General features: G+C 37.9%; 1 protein-coding gene across 2 annotated transcripts in view; it reads left to right on the forward strand.

The window, feature by feature from the left end:
• Positions 1–25,448, forward strand: part of LOC103535680 (serine/threonine-protein kinase Sgk3) — a 61,446-nt gene that overhangs the window by 26,946 nt on the left and 9,052 nt on the right. For both annotated transcript variants that reach the window (XM_030445633.1, XM_030445632.1), the window contains exons 2-10: positions 3,615–3,821; positions 8,679–8,762; positions 10,653–10,725; positions 14,447–14,522; positions 20,888–20,975; positions 22,905–22,954; positions 24,217–24,274; positions 25,058–25,141; positions 25,233–25,364. In XM_030445633.1, the coding sequence (XP_030301493.1) occupies positions 3,744–3,821; positions 8,679–8,762; positions 10,653–10,725; positions 14,447–14,522; positions 20,888–20,975; positions 22,905–22,954; positions 24,217–24,274; positions 25,058–25,141; positions 25,233–25,364 (723 nt within the window). In that variant the 5' untranslated portion in view covers positions 3,615–3,743. The remainder of the gene's footprint in view (positions 1–3,614; positions 3,822–8,678; positions 8,763–10,652; positions 10,726–14,446; positions 14,523–20,887; positions 20,976–22,904; positions 22,955–24,216; positions 24,275–25,057; positions 25,142–25,232; positions 25,365–25,448) is intronic.

The following is a 25,448-nucleotide window of genomic DNA, read 5'->3' on the forward strand; positions in this document are numbered from 1 at the left end:
TCTATCATGATGATTCTTCCAAGCATGCTTGTGGAGAGTGTCTCGAATTTTTTTGCCTGTTGTCGTCTCTGTTTCCCTTGTATTACTCAAAAGAGTTGCAGTATGATAGCCATTTACACTGGCCTTAGTGGGATTTAAAGCAATTTAGCTACAGCTGAGAGGCAGCAGGTGAGTGCACAGCTTCTTAATGTAGTTTTGAACATTCTTGACAAAGACTGGCTTGCAAGCACCCAGAACAAGAGGTTTTAGTTATACAGTGCTCTTATCATTCAGAAAAAGAAAGAAAATGTTTCAGTACAGAATAAAACAATCTGATTAAGCTTCAGAAACCTTTCCTAATACAGATTGAGCCTAGCTTATGTAGAAAGGGCTCAAAGGAGGTTGCCATGTATCACGAAACTGTGTTTGCCTGTTCCATGCAGATATTATGAGGTTGCTCAAAGTACTTTATTATAAGGCATTAAAAGTCTTCATTTGTGTGGGTATCTGTGTATGTTCTTATAGTGTCAGAGTTCTGTTATTGCCATGCTGTTACTTCACTAGGGGCAAGGGTCAGCCTGAAATTTGACATTGTGGCTTCCTGCAGGACATAGTGAAAATACTGCTTGCTTTTTGACAACCACCATGGGGAAAATGGACAGTGTGGCTGTTGATAGGCTTGAAACTTTGCCAGGAGGATGCATGATTTCTGTTGTCTTCTAATGCATTTATCTGTGCCTTCTTCTATTGCAGGCCTAGGTCCTGTAGCAGATGAGAAGTTTTAGCTGTTTGTGGACAGAACTGGTTTCAGTACCTTACATTATTTACATATTTTATCACTAGTGCTCAAGTACGATTTAAGAATTATTTATTTTGCTACCTGGGTTTCTAAGGTTCCTTCTCCTTTGTGCCTGTTACCAAAGTTGAGGCCAGGGTATACTTAGTTACAGGAAAAGCCGTGACCAGAGGCAGGAACTTCCTAGCTGACAGTGTCAGTTAAAATCACTTCTATCTGGCAACCCTCAAGACACTGCAGTTCGCACTTTTGAAACTGTGAATGAACATTAAATATCTGTTTGCTCTCAGTTACTGTTCCATGTAGTTACCACAGCATTAGTGGTTTTACCTGTTACTAAATCTGCAGCAGTATCCCTAAACTACAAAGATCTGTCTCAGTTTCTTCAGTTAGACCTCTAAAGTTCAGGTATGAGAAGCTCTCAAGAACTGACAGACTGATGACATGGAAACTGGGAAAAAACTGATCCTCTGGAGCTTAGTGGCAAGCAGAGAATGCATTTCTTCCAAGTTTGTCAGTTCAGCTTAGTGTTGGTGGCCCAGGTAAAATTCAGAGGAGGTGCTTTGGCAAAAGAAAATAATCACAGCCAGTATATTCTAATCAGGTTAAAGAAAGAAATACGAATATTGCAGTTTCAGCTTCTCAGATGATTTATTCTTTTTCTCCCCAGTAAGATGAAAACTCTTCCTGAATTAATCTCGGTGACACTTCCTTCTTTTGTTTTCTATAGATCTTAGAACTTCAAATCTGGAATACAGCTCTGTCTTCCAAGTGATATTCTTTGTACTTCAGCTTTTAATCCATAACTGCTCCTGTACTGGTATTCAAAACTATGACACTGAGAATAAAACATGAAAGGGGTGAGAGAAGCAAAGCCTATATTGTGAGAATGAGTGCAAACATGTTAAGGAACCTTTGTAATGAATGTTGGTTTACAAGAGGAGAAAGACAGTGAGTGATATTAGTCAGGGAACACCTAATCCGTTTTAAAGCTTTACTTGTTTTTCTGTGATGAGCAGGAAGACAGAAAACACAGGGACTTGTGCTCAATCCCTGGTGCTGGATCTGAAATGGCTAAAGATTGACAAAATACTTAGTAAAGTCTAAGCTTATTTGTGAAACACTGAAAGTGGTCACTGTGGACTATTTTAGTGGACCTCTTGTGATGGTGAAGAGCACAAGTTAACCTTTATATCTTAATTTGAGTGTGTGATAGTAGGTGAAGAAAATTCTTACACCCATGCCAGTATAAAATTATGGAAAATGGAAACTGTCTCTTGTTATAATGAAGCTTTTAACAGTGGTTTGCCAAAGGAAAAGAGGAACCAGTTTGAAACTTGAAGACTATGTAAGTGGCTTGAATGATCTGTAGGGAAGGGAATGATCTGTAGGTAGAGAAGCAGTCAAATTGAGGTAGATGGAGATACAACTAAAAATCATTCTCTAAATATGTTGCAGTATGGATGATCTGTCACTTAGCTATGATTGTAGTGGTTTCAGACACTCCTTTTTGTTTCAGATCTTGTAAAATTACTTAATTTTAGATAACTACAGGGGGAATAATAACATGAAGTTTAAAACAGATAGATGATCTGGCTTTTGAGAACAAGAAAAATAGTCAACTGACTAATTGAGACTAGTTGGGTATCAAGAACAGATCTTTTTACTGGATTCCAGGGACTTTGCTCTTCATGCCAACATAAATATGGGTGTCTCTCTAATAGCAGAATTGCATTGGATTAGTTTGTGCTTTTTGGAAATTTATGATTTGAAAAATACACTTCAGTTTTTACTTCCCTGTTTTAAAAAAATAGGGAGTTAAATGTTGATCTGGGTGCAGCTTCTTTTTCCTCTTGGTGCTTTAATTAAAAGAACTGAGTGAGGTCTTCCTTCTAAAAAAAATTTCTCACTTTTGGAGGCTGGTCAGGCAGACAGTGTTCTAAAAGCTGAGCTGTGTTCACTAAAACTCTTGAGATAACCTTGCAGGCCTGAACAGTGTTGTAGCTATGTGGCATTAATTTTGGCTGCTCTTAGCCAGTGCTGAAGTTTCTGTAGCTTGCAGTGGGGTCTACAAAACAATTGGCTTGTGCTCAAGGCAGGTGTGGAGAATACTGTCCCCCAGTGAGTGAAGCAGCATCTAGTTAATTCTGAGTTCTGTGCCTTTTTGGTGGCTCTATCCTCTTGCTTGTCTCGTGCCCTTCTCAAGTTCTTCAAGGAAGTGAACTGTGCTACTGAACGGAATGTACAACCTTAGTGCTAAACACAAAGTATGCCAAGTATGGGGTAAAAGGGGGCAGTAAAGGCAAGTGCTTGGACGGACGATACCTGTGTCTCTCTCTAAAGTCAGATGAAAAATTATTTTTTCTTATGTTGTCTTTCGTTTCTGTGATAATTACACTTGGCATGTTCTGACAAATCTGAAATGCCCTCTGGTATAGACTCATGCTGTTGAAAACCTTTGTTTTTGAAATAAACTGTTCTGAATGTACATGTTAGTGGCTTTTCTCAGGTGTCTGATACCAGGTTGCCATCTTTCTTTATTTCTCTGTGCTATGTGTTTGTTCTTTCAGAGTCTGTAAGCAGGCCCAAATCTGTTTCCACTATAACTGCACAACTCAGTACTTTTTTGGATGCAGTTGTGTCCTCAAAGAATGTGAGTTAATCAGTGAAACAAAAAAGGACCACAAGCATGAAAGAGTTTGCAAAATCATAATGATGATGGCTGTATATGTGCATAATAATGTATATTCCCTGCCAGAAGAAGTTCTTGTCACACAGGTTTTAGCACTGCAAGTTAAGTGTTCCTATGCTTATTATTCCTTTTATCTTCACTTTTAAGATTACATGATGGAATTGACGTTTTCTCAAGAAAAGCTGCGTATCATGGATCAGTACCATTGAAGATAATCTTCTGATTGCAACACCTGAACCAGGGTCCTGTAACAGATTAATCAAAAGAACACATACAATGGATCTCAAAGAAAGCTGCCCTAGTGTTAGCATTCCCAGCTCTGATGAACACAGAGAGAAGAAGAAAAGATTTACTGTAAGTATGTGAGACTGTAATCACTGCAGGCAAATTAGTAGGCTATTAATGCCTAGAAGTGCTACTTTCTTGTTTTTACTAGTAAGCTTGGCATTATTTTCAAAAGGTTTATGGAAATCTGTTCACTTGCTCCTGTGAATACTGGCCATAGTCCAGTGTGAGAAGTTGTGAATGTTTTACAGTGTTTAACTGTGTTGTTTTCTGCAAAAGGAATTTGGCTGTACAAATCTCTGGTGGTTTAAATACCCAAATAGCAATATTTTCTCATATGAAATATATGTAAGTGTCCAAATGCAGGGTTAACATTTTGGTACCATGTATCAGATCAAGATTTGGCATCCTACATGATTTTTAGCTGAAATGTTTATTTTGTGAAGAAGTAAAATGTAGTGTTGATTGTTGTTTGGTTTTTTGTTTTGGTTTGGGGTTTGGTTTTGTTTTGTTTAGTTTTTTGTTTGGTGCTTGGGGGTTTTTTTGTTTGTTTTTGGGGGGGTTTATGGCTATTTTTTTCATAGATATCCTATGATATCTTTGTGTGTAAAAGCAAAAAAAAAGAGGAAACTTCAAACTTTTGGAACACCTTTTTCTGTCTTCCTTCCTGTTTTCTGATTCTGATGCCTGTGAGTTTTTTCCTATCCTGTTCTCATTTCCACTTTTTGTCATTCCCCTCCCTCTTCCATTTTTGGCCTTCCAGTGTGACTTGCTTTCTGGAAGAAAAGTCTTATTATTCTGCAGGGAAGCTTTTTGTGTTGTATACTGAAAAATAAAGTAGTGTGGTATGAAATTTTGTTTTGCTTATATGTATGCTAGGATGTAAAGACAATATCATAATACTTTCTTTAAAAGGCTCAAACTATTTCATTGCTCTTGTGCAACTTCCTCTTAAGTTTTTTGGGTTTTTTTTGTTGTTGTTGGTTTTTTTTTGTGAGTGACTTAGTCACCAGATGTGGAATGCAAACACCCTCAGCCTGAATTGCTGTTTGAAGAGTAAAACAGAACAAAGATTTACTTTGAGTTATGTATCTGTCTATTCACCTCCCTTCCTCAGAGAAGAATAATGTTATTTGATTCTGCAAGCTTGTCAGGATGTACTTTGAGGAAGGAGTGTGGTGAAGGGAACAAGCAAAAGAGAACTTTCCTAATACTTTAAAGTGCTTCCTGCATGTGAAACTCAAATGAGCAGGAAAAGTCTCATAAAAGCCTAAACTTGAGCAAAACAGGTTTGTTTTAGTGCACCAGTGCTGGCAGTCCTGCTGTCAAAATGTGCTTGTGTGGTAGGTATGTCGTACATAGTAGTGTTGTGATTTCCAGGTCATTTTACCTGAAGATCTGCATGACAACCTTAGCAACACTTTCATCTGGCATGCTTTTTAGACAGCTGTAAAAGCAAGAGTAGGAAAGTTCAGAAACTGGGGGTTAATGGGAGAAGGAAGTGGGGAAGGAATCCAACCCAGCCTGCACTGTGTGGAGCCACATTTTATCCCAGTGACTTCTGCTTTCTGCACCAGTGAGCATGTTGACAAGAGCTGCTTTTCACAACCAGGCCTTTGAGTTATCACATGTTTTAAGAGTTGATAACAGAGGCAGGGGTCTTACTAAACTTGATGGTAGGGAACTGTGAATTCCAGCATGTGTCTGTTTGTGCTTTTACTGTGTCTCCTCTGTTGTATCCATGTTGTAATGACTGGAGCAAGTCAGTGCTGCTGTTGGGGAGGAGGGAGAGAGGGGTGTGGGGTCAGACAGCTCTTAGCAGATTTGTAGTAGATATAGTGGTCTGTTTCTGATAGCAATGTTTGTGCAATTTCTATGAAGAGGAATAAGAACTTCTGAGTAAAAGAAAAGCTTGAAGTGATAAAGGCTAGGAAAGGCTTCAGGTGACTATTTTGTGTAGTCTTAACCTTAGTGGTACAGTATCTGTCAATTACTGCTTCTGAGACTATTCTAGAATAATTTTACTGGTCTGAATAGAAACTGAATTCTAGCTCAAACCTTACAGTGGCTCATTCAGTGCTGGCATGGAAACAGGACAAATATGTGCAACTTCAGTTTTGTTAGCTCTGCTTTTTCCCCTCACACTTGCCCTGACAAAGCGTTTTTAAAAACAATCTTGTCACTGTGCAATCCTCATCTTGATACATGAGTCAAGCTTTTAAATTTTGCTTTTGGAACTCTTCATTCCTCCTAAGCGCCGTCTTAACCATTTATTGAATATTCAAATTTTTTTCTTAAATACTGTATGTGTTTTATATATTTACTACCAGTAGGTTTTCATTGAGTTATAATTCCATGTTTGAAGTTTTCAGGCAGTCTGACAAGGAAGCTTTTTTGCTTCCACCTAATTTGTGATAACCAGCCACTATGTTTATCCACTCTAGTTCACCATTCTACCTTTTTCAGAATATTCATCATTAAATTTCTTCATAAAAAGAGCAAAATACTCACTTGTTTGGGACCATATTTAGGTTACATTGATCTTTATTCAATCCTTGCTGCATTGTAGGATGCTTTCTTTTGCCTGCTTTGCCAAATAGCTCTGTTTTGGATTTCTTGCTTTTATTTCTATGCTGTTGGATGTGTGAGGCTTCCTTTTTCTATTCTGACCTGTTGTATTGTCTTCTCCTCATCCCCCCAGTCATATACAGGCTTATTAAGAAATCTCTTTAAAGGGTGTGGTTTGTCTGAAATCTGGAAACATTTTCTTAGACCAGTGATGTATAATAGTAATCCCCATCTCTGTGGAAAATGTGGAGTTGGTTTTTTTGTTGTTAACATTGAATAAATAATTTCCTTTTTCAATGCTTGCTCCTTTGAAATGACTTATTTTTTTAATACAAATCAAATATTTAATCCAGAAGCATAACCTGTCAAAACAGTTGAAGCCTTTCAGTGACTTCTTTTGTGAAGAAATGTCCATGTCCAGAAATGTACCATGTCCAGAAGTAACTGGACATTGTCTTATCTCTATCTGGGAAGATTATGGTGATGACTGTGATGTTTTCACAAATTCTATTTCATCCTTTTTTTCCCCCCCTCAAAGTTTTGCAATATTTATACATGTATTGCAGCTGTGGATACATTTTACCTATTTTTAGGAGTATTCTAAGACCAGTTTTTGTTTAGGAGCAATTAGATTGGAAAAAGTTGCTGTTTAAATAAAGCTAGATTCCTCCTCCGACTTTCTAGGAACAGGCATTGCACATATCTGTAAATCATTCTGTAGATGTAGCTAGTAATAGTAATACAGCCCAAAGGCATGTTATGTTATGGTTTGGGGTTTTACCAGATTCTTTGTAGATACGTGCTCTTACTCTTCAGTACTTCTGTAACTGTGAAATTTCAGTTTCTGCTTTGCTGGATATGCAAGGGCTTTGGTGATGGCATGAACTGGATGACCTCTTGTGGGGTTTTATACTCTTTGATGTTAAAAATGTTGACAGTGTTACTGTTCTGCAGCTAGCTACACCAAGAACAAAGCTGTTTTGATTTTGGAGTTGACAAGGATGGTAATACCATCTTGTACATTAAGTTCTGCTCACCTGTGCCTTTTTCCCTGCTATTTTAAGAAGTTGTCAATGTCCTGCTTCTGAAGTTTTCAGCATTGATCTGCCATGTGGTCATGGGGAGTGAAGACGTTGGGTGTTTGAGCAGTATTTGTAGGACTTAATTGCTGTATAAAGAGGGCAGTACTTAAGTCTTTGCAGTAGAAAATTTAGCTGTTTACAGTCTAGGAAGGCTTTAGAAGGTGTGTAGCTAGGTTTTATGCTAATGGTTTTTTTAGCAGTATGAGAAACAACCAATTTTCTAAGTAGAATTTAATCAGAATCTCTCTGGATGCTTCTGTCCAGGTTCCTGTGTTCCTCAGGGAAGACAGAGCATCTAATTTAAGCAGTTAATGTAGCATGAACGCAAACACGAGGCTAAGGAACTGATGGTAGTGCCTGCCGCTACCAGGGGTATTAAAAAGGAAGGTGAGCTGCTGTCACAGAACAGAAGGAAGACAGGGGCATTGGTCCAGTTTTTACATCAAGAAGTAGCAGGCTTCTGCACTCATTTCCTTGCTGTTCCCATCCTCTCCCTGAAGGAGTTGCCAGGCTTCTTCTGGAAGCACAAGAAGGTTGAGAAGGGAGGTCAGCTAGTTGTGTAAGAGGCAAAAGAACTGTGCTGGACACTCAGCTGTCAGCCAGATTTCTGAAGCCAGGAGCTGACAATCCATGTAGTTACTGGAGTGCTCTGCTGCTGTGGGATTTGAATGGCCAGAACTACAGCAGCTTCCAGCTACGCCTCCCTTGGTCCCAGTGTGGTGCATTATGTAACCTCTGCTGTATGCAGCCACTGCAGTGTTTTTTCCCTCCTGAACAACTGTGTCATCATCCAGGATCCTGACTATAATATGTGTTCAAAATGTTGCAAGGAACATTCATCTTTTTAACTGCCTTCCTTATATGCTTTCTCTTTAAGTTTTGGTGAAGGCAATCTTCAGTATTTAAACACTTTATTTCCTTAATATTAGTCTTTATTATGGATTATCAAGTTAATTACAAATTTATAGCAAGTTTTTGTAGACTGCTATCTGAGGATAGGTGTTCTTAGTGGATAATAACTAGTTTATGAAACACCATTAGATCAGCCTAAACACCAGGTAAGCAAAAACTTACTTCTGCAAAATACTGTACTCTTCTAATTATTCTTTTAGTCATTTGTGTTTGTCTGTGTGACAGCTGCAAGAAATGTATAGCTGGACAAGTATGTTTACACAGTGCATTTAACAGCCTGTGCTTATTTCTACCACAGCATCAAACCTCAGAGATTTTATTTAACTTTGCTGTTGGCAATAACTTTTATCTTTTGCTACTACAGGTTTACAAAGTGTTGGTCTCAGTTGGCAGAAGTGAATGGTTTGTCCTCAGACGGTATGCAGAGTTTGATAAACTCTACAACACAGTAAGTAAAAGGCAAACTGTATTAAATATATGCCAGAATAGCACAGAATAGCACTTGTTTGTAGCATTCTGTCTTGAGTTAATTCCCTGACTGAGTCTGAATCAACACTCAATAGCCATAGGAGCCTGTTTAAAGAAAATTGTAAGATGGCTTTTTTTAAATTTTGGTTTGTTTGGATTTCAAAATCCAAAATCCTTTTAATTTTTTTATTGTTGCTTGGGTTTCTAGTATAATGAGAGAAACTGATTGTCAAAACATCTGAAATGTGCATTTGCTCATGATGGTAAAAATCACTGCAGAACTTAAACTACCTACATAGATAAATTTCTCCTGAAATAAATTCAGTACGTAAAGTACTGAATGCAAAGAACAAATCCTCCTTTCTTCATATAAACTTTCTGGTAAGTCAGTCATGGCAATTGCTACCTGAAGTTTTACAGCCAAGTTTTGTGGCATTGGTCCAAATAAAACAGATATATTCAGTGGCTGAGGATGGATTTCTTGAGTTTGTTGCTAGAAGAGGATTTTGCCTGTTTTACATAGTAGGCAAATGCTTGCTCAGACATACAGTCTACTATGTGTCCCATATCCATACTTTTTCCAGTTCTTCATGTTTAGAGCCCACATTTTTGGCTTTAAAAAAGAAGAGATAATTGTGATATCAATAAGAAAAGATTACCAGCTGCTTATCTCTGACTCCATCTCCCTTCCAGTACCCCTATGAGAAGTATTGAGGCTTTTCTCCCTTCTGCCTCACGTATGTGGATTTATATGTTACAGTGGTATAGAAATGCAGGTAGTGAGCTTGGAGCTGTCTTATAATGTCTGGGGTGAATTCAGCCCATATGCACCATGCTATTCCTTGCCTGCATCTTGAGATAGACTTGCAAGTGATATGAAAGTATCCCCTTTTTGATACTTCGATACTGCAGAGTGAATGTTGGTGATCCTGCTCCCATTGCCACATTCTCTTGCTATTCAGATTAGCATTTTTCTGCTGAAGTTTGTTCAGCCCTGGTCTTTCTAAAGTGTGTAGAGGTGGTGGTCCTGGGGAAGCATAACCATAGGGACATTTAGTCCAGTTGCTCTTCTGTGTAATTCATATAGTAGAGTACACCAAAAACAACTTGTGTTGCTACTACTGATGTTTCCAAGGAAAGAATACTTGCCAGCTATTGTATTAAAAAACTACTTTCTGAAAGAGGGTGAGAGTAAGATTGCTTTTCCTGCAGTGCTTGGAGATGAAGGAAACAGAACGTTTGGTGCGTGCCAGCTTTTTTCTGATAAATGTAGTGCTGTTGTATGTGATATTCTGGTCAGCTTATCAAGTGTAGAATCTAATCGAATTATCAAATGCAGTGTTGTAAAACAGGCAGTTCATCTATTTAGAGTTTTTACTTAGGGGTAGACCACACATAGTCTCTAAAGCTTTGAGAATGTGTGGGCAAAACCCGAAGACCTGTATGCCCAGCCTATCTTAAGCATCATGCATACGTCCTTAGGTAAGAATGCAGGAAAAAAAACAAGCGCAGGAAAAGTAGAGAATTGGTGGAGGAAAAAAGTAGAGGAGAATAAAACTAACATCAGAATTCTAGCCCATGTTTGGGAACTATTTTGCCAGTATTGCAGAACATGGCTGCAATAGTTCATAGCTTTCTAAAGTAAGATGGCCTTTGAATTTAGAAGGGTATGACTGGTGCAAACAAGCTGAGTACAGGTTGTTCTGGCTTTGGATTTTATCCCTAAGTGTGTGAATACAGAAGGTGGAAGAGAGGAGCGGAATTACTTATAATCAGATGTTCAAACTGTTTGTCAGAAAACAAACAAAATGCAATTATTTCTAGTTATTTAAATGTCTAAGCACAATTCAACTGTGTGTTTCATTTTCAGCTAAAGAAGCAATTTCCCACCATGAACCTGAAGATTCCAGCTAAAAGAATATTTGGAGATAATTTTGATCCTGGTAAGTTATCATCTTATTACTCATTTTGTCAGCTTCTTTACATGAAAATTGATCTGTTGCAGCCTATGAGAAGATGAGTCCTTCAGAACAGTCACTAAAACAAAGTTTAGTCATGCTTCAGTCAGGAACACAAACTAGCGTAGGCAGAGATTTTGCCTTGTGATAGTAACAAAGTGCTGCTTAGTGGCTCAGTGCCTCTCATGCACTGAAGGCTATAGGTCCTCTCAACCCTCCCATATTCAGGACTGTGTGAGATTATGAACTGTCAGTTGTAATCTGTCTTCTATAAAAGCAAACACCAAAACTGAACATATGCCTAGTAAAGTCTAAACTTCCAGTGCGTGACTCTTTTTCACCACTGAAAAATAACTGAAGGATTTATCTTTTCATTTTTTTGACCTCGCTGTATCTAAATGTGCTTCCTTGGACAGTTTACATGAAAATTAAACTCTTTCTAGAAGCTTGTCTGATATGAACATGATGTGATCTAGTTAGCAGTGATGGGTCCTAACTAAGCTTGCTCTCTTCCCCTGGAATACTAAACATGGAATCGTAGAATGGTTTGGGTTGAAAGGGACCTTTAAAGATCATCTAGTTCCAACCCCCTCTGCATCCCTCTGGGCAGGGACATCTCTTACTAGACCATATTGCTCCAAGCCTCATCCAACCTGACCTTGAACACTTCCATGGATGGGCATCCACAGCTTCTTTGGGCAATCTGGGACAGTGTCTTCCACTGTCATAGAGAAGAATTTCTTCCTAATACCAAATTTAATACCTAATACCAAATTTAAATCTACCCTCTTCCATTGGGAAGAGAACCATTATGCCTCATCCTGTCACTACATGCCCTTGTAAAAAGTCCCTCCCCAGCTTTCCTATAGCCCCCTTTGGATACTGGAAGGCTGCTATAAGGTCTCCCTGGAGCCTTCTCTTCTCAGGCCAAACAACTCCCCACTTTTTTAGCCTTTCTTCGTAGCAGAGAAGTGCTTAAGTTCCTCTGATCATCTTTGTGGTCCTCCTTTGGACTCTCTCCAACAGCTCCATGTCCTTGTGTATTGGGACTCTGAACTGGACACAACACTCCAGGTGGTGTCTCATGAGAGCAGAGTAGATGGGGGAAATCACCTCTGGGTGGTCTCCCTTCCCTGCAGCCTCTCAGCCACATCACACAGCTTGGTGTCATCAGAAAACTTGCTAAGGGTACACTCAGTCCCACCCTTCATGTCGTTAAACAGCACTGGTTCCAGTACCAGCCCCTAAGGAACACTACTTATCTCTGATCTCCACTTGGACATTGAGCCATTGACTACAGCTCTTTGAGTGTGACCACCCAGCCAATTTATTATCCACCAAATGGTCTATCTGTCGTGTCCATGCCTCCTCAATTTAGAGACAAATATGTGGGTGACAGTGTCTCATGCTTTGCATAAGTCCAGGTAAATTACATCACTTCTTTTCCCTGATCCACCAACTTTGTAACCCCATCATGAAAGGCCACCAAATATGCCAGGCAGGATTTGCCCCTATTGTAGCCATTTTGGCTGTTAACAATCACCACTGTGCCTTAGCATTGCTTCCAGGAGGATCTGTTCCATAATCTTGCCAGGCACAGAGATGACCCTTTAGTTTCCCAGGTCTTGTTTCCCCTTTTACAATCAGTAGGAACTTCACCAGACTGCTGTAATTTCTCAAATATGCTGTATAGTGTCTTGGCAACTTTATTCCCTCAGGACCTATGGACATGTACATCTCCAGATTCTTAGGTGATCTCAAACCTAATCTACTCCAGCCATGGGTGGTTTTTCATTCTCTTAGTCCCTGTCTTTGCCTTTTATGACTTGGGTGGTGTGGCTGTAGTATTTGTCAATGAAGATGGAGGTAAAGTGCATTTAATCAACCTAGGTGGCCCCACTGATGAATAATTTAAAAGGCAAATGAGAGGCCAGGCCCTTTCTCTGTGTATTTCTTTCTATCCTTCATTCAGGCCATTTTTACTTGGGATTTTCCTGATGGTCATTGAGAACTTCCTCCCTTCCCCTGGCTTGCTGATGTGATCAGTCTGTGTGTATAATTTCATCTCTTCCTGCACCTATTTGAAGCATGTATTTTTTCTCCTTTGCTGAAGAATAAATAGATCTAAAGATGTCAGACTTCTTGGGATGTGTTGTTATGGGCTTTTGAGAGTTGTTTCAGCCAAATTAATTTTTGGCAGTGACAGTTAATGATCTGGATCCTGACATGAAACTCCCTTTTTATTAAAATAATAAATATAAGTATACAGTCTCTGATGTCCTCTTCTGGTGAAGATAAAAATGATTGTCAGAAGCTGTACATGTAATATGTCTACAGGGATTTCTTATTTTGTTGGGGTTTCTTTCTTTTTATCTGACCTTGGAGTTTTCAGAGCTGCCTGAAGGCCCAATAATGTCATGCAACCTGTACATCCAATGTACAGATGGATGTCTTGGATTCAAAGTTAGGAAATTGAAGTTTAAATGAGAAAAAAACCCCACAATACTAAAACTTCATTAAAACTATGTATGTAAAACAAAGTGCTCAGGCTTGTTTTAAATTTCCGTGAACCCTCTTGAAATCCTAGAAGCATGAGAAACTAAATAGTTCTCAAGATGTTTCTTGCTGGGAGGCAGGGTGGAGATGGATCCATGATGATAATTTAAATAATTCTTTATCTTAACACTGATTTATTGAAACTTTGATGTAATGTTTCTTCTGGCTTCTGGAACAAGTCACATACTTTACAAATGGTGAAAAGGTATTTGACTTTGTCAATCTACCCTTAGATATGCAGCATTATGCTGTTGCGTTGGAGTGAAACTTGCATATGCTTTTTCCCAAAGTCTACCAAAAATTATTGCCCTGATATACATTGTCATTTAAACACTCCATATTTATTGTCACTTGGGTTTTTTCATAATTAATCTTGTTTTAACTTCAGAAATGGGGGAGAAGGAAATCTTGGCAACCAGAGAACAGACTAGAAAATTAGAAAATACATTTGAGCTGTCATGCCACAGGTGTTTTTTCTTGGGCAACATGGATTGCTCTGTGGGCTTAGCATGTTTCAGTTCTTTTTCTGTTTCAACTGCCATGTAAATCTTTCCAAATTACTGAGAAAAAGTTTTAAGCTTCAGATGAGGGTGGAGATGGAGTATTATTTTTTTTTTTTTTTTAGAGAATAAGTGTAAATTGTGGAAAAAAGCATTTTATTTAGTTATCTCCAGTGATTACATTGGAGTGCCTGTTGGCTGGATGAGTTGTTCAACTTTCCCACTGCCATATGTTATGGAAATATGCTGCTTGGTGGAACTGTGTAAAAACTTGACTTGAGCAACTGATGTCAGGTTTTGCCTGTGGCTTTTTTCTAAATGGAATCAGGCCCTGAAGGGCTTATTCGCGCAGCAAGGCCTGCACAGGTTTGCCCACTGTGGTTACATACTGTTCTTGAAGCACTTCAGTGCACTTCTAATCTACCTGGCTTTCTACATTTTCTGATGGTGTAGCAGACAAGCTGAAATTCATTCTCTCACCTCAATTAAATGTCTTAAGCTTGTGGTTTTCATAAGCAGAACCAATTGTGAACCAGTGACCTCTGTTCAAGTCCTAAAAAACCCTAAGTTTGAAAACAAGTCTTTTACAAGCTGACTGCTCAACCTATTAAATCTTATTTGTTTTTTGTTTTTTTCTATTTTTTTTCCAGATTTCATTAAACAGAGAAGAGCAGGACTGAATGAATTCATTCAGAATTTAGTTAGACACCCAGAGCTATGTAACCAGTAAGTAGTCTTACTTCTGTTTTGTAAGGACTATTTAAAAGACATGAGGTGTCCAGTACAAAATTACAAATTTAGTACTTCAAGTCAGAAAGTGTATTTTATCTGTTTAGGTTGCTTAACTACAAGAAACAAGCTTTACTATGGTCATTCATTCCTTCAGGAAAAATTTACAGATTGATTGAACAATATAAGATGTCTTTGTTTCCTGAAAAATGATCTAAAATAAACTTGCAGGTAATTAAATGATTTCAGTTTAAGAGGCACAAATTCCAGGCTAAACTCTGTTGCAGCAGGGCGGGTGTTTGCTTTGAAAATAGCCTTACTGTTTGAACACTCTACTGACACTTTCTACTATATTGTCCTTTTGGGAGTGAGTCAGTGCCTGTATCCTTTTGTTAGAGCAGTTCATTTGTCTACTCCAGAACTTGTTCTAACCCTGTTAACTAAGTAGCTTCGTTAACTTGCTTAGATGGATTGGGATAACCAAGCATACCTATCTAAAGCAAATGAGTAAGTTTGCACATAAACTGTTCTATGAGAAGAACTACAGGTATGTTAACCTCAATGTGTGGGACAGTTATGAATCATAGAATGGTAGGGGTTGGAAGGTACCTTTGGAGATCATTTAGTCCAACTCCCATGATAAAGGAAGTTCACCTAGAGCAGGTTGCACAGGATCATGTCCAGGCAGGTTTTGAATATCTCCAGAGAAGGAGACTCCACAGCCTCTCTGGGCAGCCTGTTCCAGTGCTCTGGCACCCTCAGAATAAAGAAGATTTTCCTCATGTTCAGGTGGAATTTCCTGTGTTTCAGTTTGTGCCCTTTGCTCCTCATCCTGTTGCTGGGCAACAGCAACAAACCTCTTTCGAGCCTGGCCTCATCTTCTTGACACTCACCCTTTAGATATTTATAAGCATTGGTAAGATCCCCCTTCAGTTTTCTCCAGGATAAAAAAAAAAGCAAAACATTTTTTACCTTCTTTCCTCATACAGAAGATGCTAAGAGATGGTGATACATTAGGATCAGCTCCAGTAAACTCTGAAGCATAGCACTTAGGTGTGTAAACTGATTTGGGGAGTAAACTGCATTTTTTTTTTTTTTTTTTTGCTTAAATCTATACCTAATCAGTTCAAATAAATCCATGCAGCTTTCTGTGTTATTTGAACCAGTAAAAATCCCTGTGTTTGGCCTCAGTGTGCAGAAAATTCTTTTAATACGTACGCTTGGTTTAATTAAGCCTGTGAAACTGCCCAGTTCCCACAGGAAAAGAAAATCTCTAACAGACTGTTGCTGCAATTTGCAGAATGTACTCAGATTTTATTTTTGTTCCGATAAAATATTTAATATCCTAATAATCTGAAATATGTACTTCCTTTCTTTTTTGGAAGACGGGGAGCATTTAATGTTTACTTCCTTGTGCTAAGTGGAAAAAAATCTGAAACAGAAGTCTTTACGATGGAATAGTGTTCCATTAAAACAAGCACTGTAAGAGTTGAGGTTGTAGTCGTGTTCTTCTCTGGCAAAGAATAGAAAGCACTTTTTAAAAACTGATCATTGAAAGCTGATCTGTCTTGTTACATTAAGGAAGGACACTGTTTTTATTTAGGGTAGTCCCCTCCCCTGTTTGGTTATCAGTATGCCCAACAGAATATTTTGTCTCAAAACATACTGTATTTGTTCTCCAAAGATAAAATGGTACTCTTTATGCACATCACAAATTTGTGTGCCTAAAAAAAAAAAACCACATGAAAAACAAACCTCAGATCTACTTGTTGTGTTAAATTTTTGTGAGCTTTTAAAATACTTTTACCCTCAAATACATCTGTAGTTGAATCTATGTTATTTAACTTGGCACCTATCTGATGTATCAAAACTAGCTTAAAGCCATAATAAGAAATAGGCCCTATAAAGTGTTTTGAACCTGTTGAAAGTGTGTTAAATAAAAAACTTGGTAAGTAGTTCTACAATAAAAACAAAACAGACCGAGGTTTGTCTTGTGCTGTTCTCTTCTGCACTCTTAAAGTAACAGTGATTAATATGGGAGAAGAAACAAGTCTGTGTTTATTAATAACTGTGTAATCTGTGAGGTTTTCCATGTGCCAATGAATCCTATTAGCAAGAGAATACCAGAACTTCGTGACTTTGTTGTGTTGGCTTGGGCTTTTTCTTCAAATCTGCTCAAAACTACTCAAGGAATACAGGGTGACTGAGTCTTCACCTATAGTCCACATGCTTGCTTTCTTAAACTGGTTTGCTGTAATGTGCTAAATAAATTTGATATTAGGTAAAATAATTTATGCAAAGTTAGTAATGTACAAGGAAGACTGCATTTTGCATTCTCACAGAACTTCAGAGAAGTCCACCTTTCTCTACGTGTTAAAAGTATGTTATCCTGATACTAGGTTTAATACTTTAATCCTACCTAGGAAAACAGTTCACTAAAAACTTAATGATGGTTCATGATGATGTCCTCATTTCTGGAAGGGAAGGCACCTGAACATCTGAATTAAAAAGCAGAATTATCAGATTCAGTGTACTCCAAGTGGTAATGTATACCTGATTCTCTGAAACATGAAAACATGCAGCACTTTTTTTCCCCTTTGTTTCCTTGGTTCTGTTTTTTTTATTCAGTGGACTTGTTCTTGGGTCTAACATGTTTGTTGAATATTGTATCAAACTGAAACCTTTCTGCTCAATAATAAGCCTAACAAAAACCTTAAGTGTGTTAGAGTGATCAGAAAAGCTTGTAATGGTTGATAAGGATTTTCCTGCAATTACTGTCAGGTGGAATGTGGGGTGAGATGGATTGTTGGCTTAGGCTGAATCAGGAATTAAGTGGACTAGCTTAAAGCTGCATTTACTCAGCTAACAGTATTTGATAGAGAACTTGCTTGCACAGATGGAATGCAGATGTTGGAAAAAAAAAGTCAGATGTGATAGAGTTCTGATAATGCATCTCCCTTGCTGACTGAATAGGAGTTGGGAGTTTGTTACTTCTGAGAACTGTGAGCCCCCCCTCCCCCAAATTGCTGAGCAACTATTCAAATGGGCTGCTCACCCCCTCTAATGTAGGTCTTTGCTGGAAAAGTAGTGCATTTAATTGTCCATCAAAACATGTCCAAAGAAAACCTGTTTGAATCCAAAGGTAGAGAATGCATTACAGGTGTAATGTAGTGAGTGGAACATCTCCCTTGAGGAAAGGCTGAAGAAGCTGGGTGTCTCTATAGCTTGGAGAAGACTGAGGGGCAACCTCATAAATGTTTACAAAAATGTAAAGGGTGAATGTCAGGAGGATGGAGCCAGGCTCTTCTCAGTGATGACCAGTGATAGGACAAGGGGTAACAGGTGCAAGCTGGACCATAGGAGGTTCCATGTAACCATAAGAAAAAACTTCTGTACTGTGAGGGTGACAGAACAGTGGGATGGGCTGCCCAGGGAGGTTGTGGGTCTCCTTCCCTGGAGACCTTCAAAACCCACCTGGATGTGTTCCTGTGTGACCCCTTGTAGGTGACCCTGCCCTGGCAGGGAGGTTGAACTTGATGAGGTTCCTTCTAACCCCTAACTTTCTGTGATTCTGTGAACTTGAGGATTACAATACCCTGCAACCTCTATGGGGAGATGAGTTACCAGTTCTGTAAGTAAGAAGCAGTATTCTGAATTTGTTCCCTAAAAGAATACCAGTGACTAGATTTTTCTGGTTTCAAAGTCTGATGAATATTAAAATATACCATTACTACATGGTAAGACATGGTAAGAGCTTGCAAACCTCATACAGACTTTTAAATCTTACTACACGTCACAGCTTTTTCTATACCTTTGATCTCTGTAAGAAAAATAGCCATGCTTTTCCTTTTTTTTTTTTTTTTTTCTTTTTTTTTTTTTTAAGATATGTAGAGAAGAGGGAGGAGCTGGATGCCATTATTTAGATAAAGTGTGTCGTAGACATTAAGGTTCTGTCCCTGACAATTTTACCACTTTTCTTCAAAATTTGTGTAACTTTTTGGGCATGTTCTTATTTGTGAGAGTATCAAAAATTTTTGCCAAATGGAGAACAAGCATCACAGAAGGAACTGTATTGAGGCAGAGCTTGGCACCCCTTCATAGATTTCAGAGATAATCCCTAAACTAAATCTGTCCAATCAATTATAAAAATGAGACAATACCAACATTTGCTGGTAGTGTATGTACAATATATATCAAACATCCCTTTTTTAACTGTTTTTTTATCTTTTTCATTTGGCATTTAAGAGTATTTTATTAGTAGTTTCAGTGTATTCTAAAACACATTGAGTTAACATGTGAGCTAATAACAGAATACAAGCCTTGCCAATTTATGTACCATTTTGCATAACATTCTGCAATCTTGGCTGAGAAATTCATACATGGAAATTTTTAGTTACTACTTCTTAATTATGTTTTATTTGTCATTTACTGTATCTTAGTGGTCCCTTTAAAATTACAAATATGAACAACATAACATCAATCACTTGTGCTTCTGGCTGCCATGTGTTGGGGAGATGGTTGCAACTGTGCAGTAGTCTTTTACTATGAATAGATTTTTTTTTTTTTCTTCTGTGGATTCAGTCATGGACAAAGTTACTATAGTAACTGTTTGAGATGTATTACAACATGCTCTATTTAATCAGTCAGTTGTCCAGAATAATAACGTCTGCTTTTGTTGCTCTGTCTAATAAAAAGGATTAACCGTAACTTTTTGTTCCTGATACAGTGGTATCTGGACATGCTGAAAGTTAAATTGTTGTATAATGAGCCAATATTACTACAATCTTCAAATCATCATTTATTTTTGTCTTCCTGGGACTCACAATACAAGACAGACCCTGAAACATATGATGATTTGGAGTTAAGATATCAGATGGGAAGAATTAAGTTTAAATGATGGTGGGAAATAGTGTGACTGGTCTTCTTACTGTATTTTAAACCTGAAAGGCTGAAGGTAATTGAAACAGATTTCAAATTGGAATACAGAATGTTAGTGGTGGAGACTAGGAGCCTCAGCATAGGACATGATTTAGATTATTAATGCTAATATGAAATACAGGAGTTGGAGAAAAGTCAGCAGCAGTTCCTCTCTTGCTTCTGATCCTTCCTTTACAGAAGTGTGGAGAGCGAAATAGGTTTAAAATAGCAAAGCAAGTGTATCTGCAAGTAAACCTGCCCTATTTTATATACACTAGGAATCACAGAATCTGTGAAAGCAAGTGTATCTGCAAGTAAACCTGCCCTATTTTATATACACTAGGAATAAAATAAAAGAGCAGCTCCATATTAAAGTAGTTTGTGTCTTGTACTGAATGGCTCATGCAGAGTTTCCTATCAGTGCCTACCCTGAGACCTTCCAAAAGAACTTAATCTCTGAAATTTCTTTCTCAATAAGCAGGTTGCCTTTTAGTGAATTGAAGGAACTTGAAAGATTCAAGTTTTCTCTTTGAGTGGTAAATAGGCTATACATTATACACATTTGTTTAGGAATTAATTTTGCCTCACTTTTGTTATTCTTTATGCTCCTCACTTTGCTGTGGTTAAGAAAAATGTTACGTTGTGTTGAACCTATGTTGGGTAAACCTTGCTTTCCGTGAGTGGTTTCTAAGAACTCTGACTTTCCCTCCTTTCTTCCAGTCCTCCTCCCCCAGACCCTAGCAAGACAGAAGTTAGAAACCAATGCTAAAGTTAATATGCATTTGCTTAGGTACTGTAGGAAGCTCGTAGTCTCTCTTGATGGTTCCTGAAGGATACCATTTGTGCCCTGCAGCTGACTGGAAAGATTTCTTGCATTATCTTGTCCAGTGCTCAGCTTGAATGGACTCTGAATACAAAATCAATTTCTTCTGCTTTAAAGCAAATGGGGACAGGAAAGTCACTGGCATGTACCTCTTGGAACATACTTCTCTCGTTGGGATAGACTGTGTTTCGTTCTGTGTTGGACTGTTTTGTTCATTTTGGAAAACTAAAAATTGTTTTAAACACTTTAGTTTTTTGAAAGAAAGTTGGTTTTCTAATGGCTGGTAGCCAGTTATCATTTTTATCAGTTAACTCATGCTTTGGATAGTGTTTGTTCTTCTAATAATTACCTTTTAATGCACTTCAGTGCAGCATTTCCTTGCAAAGTCTTCACATACATCAACTTATCACATCAGCTTTTTTCAAGTGGAAAACTTTACTGTAACCCATTCAGCAGTTGAGTTACGTTACTGTAAAAGCATTTCTTGTGCACAGTCCTTAATTACCAGAACTTAAATGTAAAACTTCACGGTGTGTAACTCCTCTGTTTAATCCTGTGCTTCCTATGGTTATGGAAATTGTGCAGATTATAACTGTGCTAATGAAGATCACTGTGTTTCTAGCCCAGATGTCAGAGCATTTCTTCAGATGGATAACCCCAAACACCAGTCAGATCCATCTGAAGATGAAGATGAAAGGAGCAATCAGAAGGTAATAAAAACAAAAGTAGAAGAGTCTTCAAAATTTTAGGTACTTCAGGGCAATCTTAGGTATATTATTGACTGAAAATTACTGGATGGTTTTGCAATAAATCTCCTCCATGCTCTGTTGAACAAATGTGTTCCACTGTGGGCTGCAAGATATGTTTCTGTCATTTGTGAACTGCAGAGGGGTAAAAGCATTTGCTAGCTTTCTCTTGCTTCTTCCCCACTTGCTATGTGGGTTAAAGAAACACAGCTTTAGTAATAGTTTCACTGTCACAATTTTTGCAATCTATTCAAAAGTAACATCTGGCAAGGAGCAGGAGAGATTGAATGTGTAATTCGCCTTTTGTTTTCTTGTGTGTTGTTTTTTTAAATAAGGCAGAAATATGATTCTCTCAAAGGAAAAAAAATGTAGTCTGTCTAAAAGTCACTCGGGATGAAGGATGAATTTTATTTCATTTCATATAACTGTGTGAGGTCTGGAACCTCTTTTGTCACAAAAGCCACTACATAGATGGATTCTCTGAAAATTAATTTACAACCTCCAGAAACAATGGCTTTTGAAAAAAAGGAGCATTTCTAGGAAGGGAGATGAGCCATGTTTCATCTTGTTTTCTTCATGGTTTACTTCTTGACATCCAGATGTGACCTTAGTCTTTCTATCTTCTTCAGTGGTTGTTAAAGTTATGAGTTGTCATTTTTGGTTTGTGTGTAGCCTATAGTGTTCTCTGAAAGTTTCACTTCCAAAGATGCCAGTCTTTGCTGCCTTTTTCTAAGTGGTTGACAGCACTGTGACCATGCAGCAAAATTCAAAGTTAAAAAGGCAGTTTTCTCCTCTTTTGAAAGGTATGAAAAGTAATATGGAATGATCTAAATCTTCTGTGGCAAGTGAATGATGTATCATGCCACAACAAATTCCGAAACAGTTAATGCACAGTGGCCTGGATTATACTTTTTGATAGAAAATTCACTGTCATAGTTACTGTACGTGATGAACCTGAAGGATAAGGAGCATAAACAAGCCTTTACAAAAAGAAGAATCTTAAATAGTAGCTTTCTAAAAACTTGTCTAGTGTGATTGGCTCATATTAGTGAATAGTAGCATTCAGTCCTGCTGTTAGGGCCTTCTCTGTTTCTGTAGAAGCACTGGTTTTGTGATGACTGCTAGCCTGTCCCAATGTAATTTGAATTAAAGTGCAGTTTGTCCTTCTCTGATAAAGTCTAAAACTGTACTGAAAGGATAAAATTACTTCTTTTTTAATTAAAAGAAAAAAAAAAATAAGAGAGAGAGAAAATTAACCTAAATGACAGTAGCTTCCTCTTCTCCCTGTAATTTAGAAATTCTGTATGGGTGTATACTGGTAAAATGCATGCCATTCCTGGAATTGAGTTAGTTAACCTTTACTGTCAGAACAGAAAAGGTTGGTAATGTTTTTCTTGGGATAGGGAGAATATTCACTGTTGTTTTTTTAAAGCACTGTGTCTATTGTTAATTCCTCTTGCAAAAGCACTGTGTATTTAAAATTATTTTCTTGGTAGGATTTTGGAAAATTTAGAATAGTAGGAAGAAAGTATGTTCCTAGAGCAAATACAGAAAGAGTTTAAGTTCTGGATGAAGAACAAGTATTTTTTTGTTGAAATTCTGTTAAATTTTTGTTCCTAATCTTGTTGTCTTTGTTTGGACACAATTACTTTATTACCTTTCTCTTTAACTACAATGTGTATAGAAATAATTTGTTACAAGGTGATGATGGCCAGATATTTCAATTTGTGAAGTTCCCATTTTGGATGTTAGATCTCTTTAAAAAGAGATGTAATGGGTGTGAAGGCATGGATTGAGCAAATCAGTAGAGCATTTTGAAATTACTATTAGATGAAATAGGAGAGAATTTTTAAAAATAACATTAAGTATAAACCTCTTTGTTTCCTCCAACAGTTGAACTCTACCTCACCGAATATCAACTTGGGACCATCTGGAAATCCTCAGTAGGTTTCAGTTAAATTGAATTAAAATGTAATGTAATGTAAAAAAATTATTTTAATGACACTTGATTGAAATTAATTTTAAAACCTGTAAAATTAGACTGTGTAACTGTTAACGGTATGAAAAGTTCTTTGGATATAAGCCTTTGTTTGTTGATCAGTACTGCTCCAGAGGACGTGAAATACTGAATCCTGTGCTATGTAAACAACCACTTTTAAATAATTTTTTCCTTTTTACATTCAGATTTTGTTACTCTGCTATCCTCTTGCACAAGGATGCTATAGGAAAGATGACCTCTCTGTCTTGGGAGTGGTCACATTCCTGTTGAGAATGTGAACAGTTTCTGAAAACAAGTTTGTTTTAATGGGTGGAGGAGCTTGCCTTACACTGCAATCCTATTTGCTGCAGTCATAACTTGCTTCTCTGTTTGGTGTCTTCTGTAGAGTTTCTTTGTGTGAACCTGTGCTTTTCACATCTAGGAGATGGCTGCTATTTTGATTTTCTTTCCTCACAGATTTGTTCTGGGCTAACAGAGAAAAATGCTTAATTGCAATAACAAATGAAATTTAAGAGTACTTGCCTTCAGGGGCAATAAGCAGAGAGGTATATCATGATATTACTGTTGGGTTTGAATTTGAAAACATGGATAAGTGTTTTGCTGACAATCTCTCTGCATTGTATTTAGGAAAAAGTGAGGGACTCCCAAGGAATAATTGAAAGGGGATGTAGGAAGTGGAAAAACTGAGAGTGAGTTCATCTGTACACATACAGAAGCTGCAAGAGTTAGGGCCTCTCTCACCTCGCTGTAATTTAAAGTGAGGAATGGATGGGAGGGAAGGATGGAGGAAGTAAAGAAAGAATAGACAACAAACTGGTCCTTCCTTGTGTGAGCTTGAGAGTATAGTAAGCTCCAGAAAAAGTCATGGGGAAGTGGGCACTGAAAAATTACAAGAAACTAGCCTAAGGGGAGTAAAAGAACAGTCTTGCTCCTTTGCATCTTAAACTTACAAAATAAACTGAAAGGGTACACCTTGAACACTTTTGCTGGAGGAAAATGGATTTGCAAAATGAAGAGTAGTTGTCATCTCTGAGAGAAGGTCTGCAGAAGTTTAGGTGTTGAGTAGAATGAAGAATAAAGAAGGGTGTTAACAGGACATTCTTCTCCCATGACAATTTAAGTGCTACACTAGACTGTTGTAGAGCTAGCTGTAAAGCTTGTAATTTTCTAGCCAGATGACCTGTCTCCTTCCTAAATATCTTTCAGTGCTAAACCAACAGACTTTGATTTCCTGAAAGTTATTGGGAAAGGCAGCTTTGGCAAGGTGAGCTTTCTTATTACTGTGTCTTATCCTCCTGCAAGGATGCTAGCTGCTGGCTTGGGCAGTAGTGACTGCTGTTGAGACTCAACCAGAGGTTTGGGAAATGGCATCAGCATAGAGTGGCATATAAAGATGTTGGATCCCTGTAGCTGCTGCTTTACAGTCCTGCCATTTTTTCCATGGTGTGGCTGCCTCCCTCACTTGTTGGGAGTAACAAGAGAGAATGTTTCCCTTTCTCATTATGGGCAACAGGGATCCTCTGTTTCCCCCAGAGAGGAAGGGAGGTATCCCTGTGCTTATGCAGCAGCTGGAGCACAATTGTACAATTTCCCTTTGTTGGCATGGACTGTTTTGTCAGCCCCTAATGCTATGGAGCAGTGTGAGCAACGGCCCATTGAAATGTGACTTAAATATTGATACTCTATGAAGATATAACAGAGCATCCCTGTTGAAATCTTGCTGTGGGGTTATTTCTCAAGTTGTTGCTTGCTATTAAATTATGTTTCAAACTTAGAAAACCAGCTGGAGTTCATCTTGATAGTGATTCAGCAGGTCCTGGAAAACAAATGTTATAATTCATTCTTTCATGATATCACTGTCTGGACAGATTTTACTCAACTGTAAGCTTACTCTATTCATGATGATATTGCTGATGGACTATATTAAAAGTAAACATTGGGAAAAAATAGCACAAATACTTTCCAGATATGCTGAAATTATGAAAATGCTTCTAATACAATGTGAACTTCAACAGTCACATTTCTTCATTTGTTTTGAATTTCACAGGTTCTCCTTGCAAAACGAAAACTGGATGGGAAATATTATGCTGTCAAAGTGCTGCAGAAAAAAATTGTTCTTAATAGGAAAGAGGTGAAGAGAAATATTCTTTCTCCACCCACCTCCCTTCCTTTTCCCCTTAATTACAAAATCATTCCTATTTACTTGTTGATCTTCCTTACAGCAAAAACACATTATGGCAGAACGGAATGTGCTTTTGAAAAATGTGAAACATCCTTTTTTGGTTGGATTACATTACTCATTCCAAACAACGGAAAAACTTTACTTTGTCCTGGATTTTGTTAATGGAGGAGAGGTATGTGGTAGTTATATTTGGTGGATTTTAGTCTATTTTGCTTACTCTAGGTGGGAGAAATGAAGTGGCCCCCTGGGCTGTAAT

The sequence above is a fragment of the Calypte anna genome, chromosome 2 (genome assembly GCF_003957555.1).
Source record: "Calypte anna isolate BGI_N300 chromosome 2, bCalAnn1_v1.p, whole genome shotgun sequence".
Lineage (NCBI taxonomy): Eukaryota > Metazoa > Chordata > Aves > Apodiformes > Trochilidae > Calypte > Calypte anna.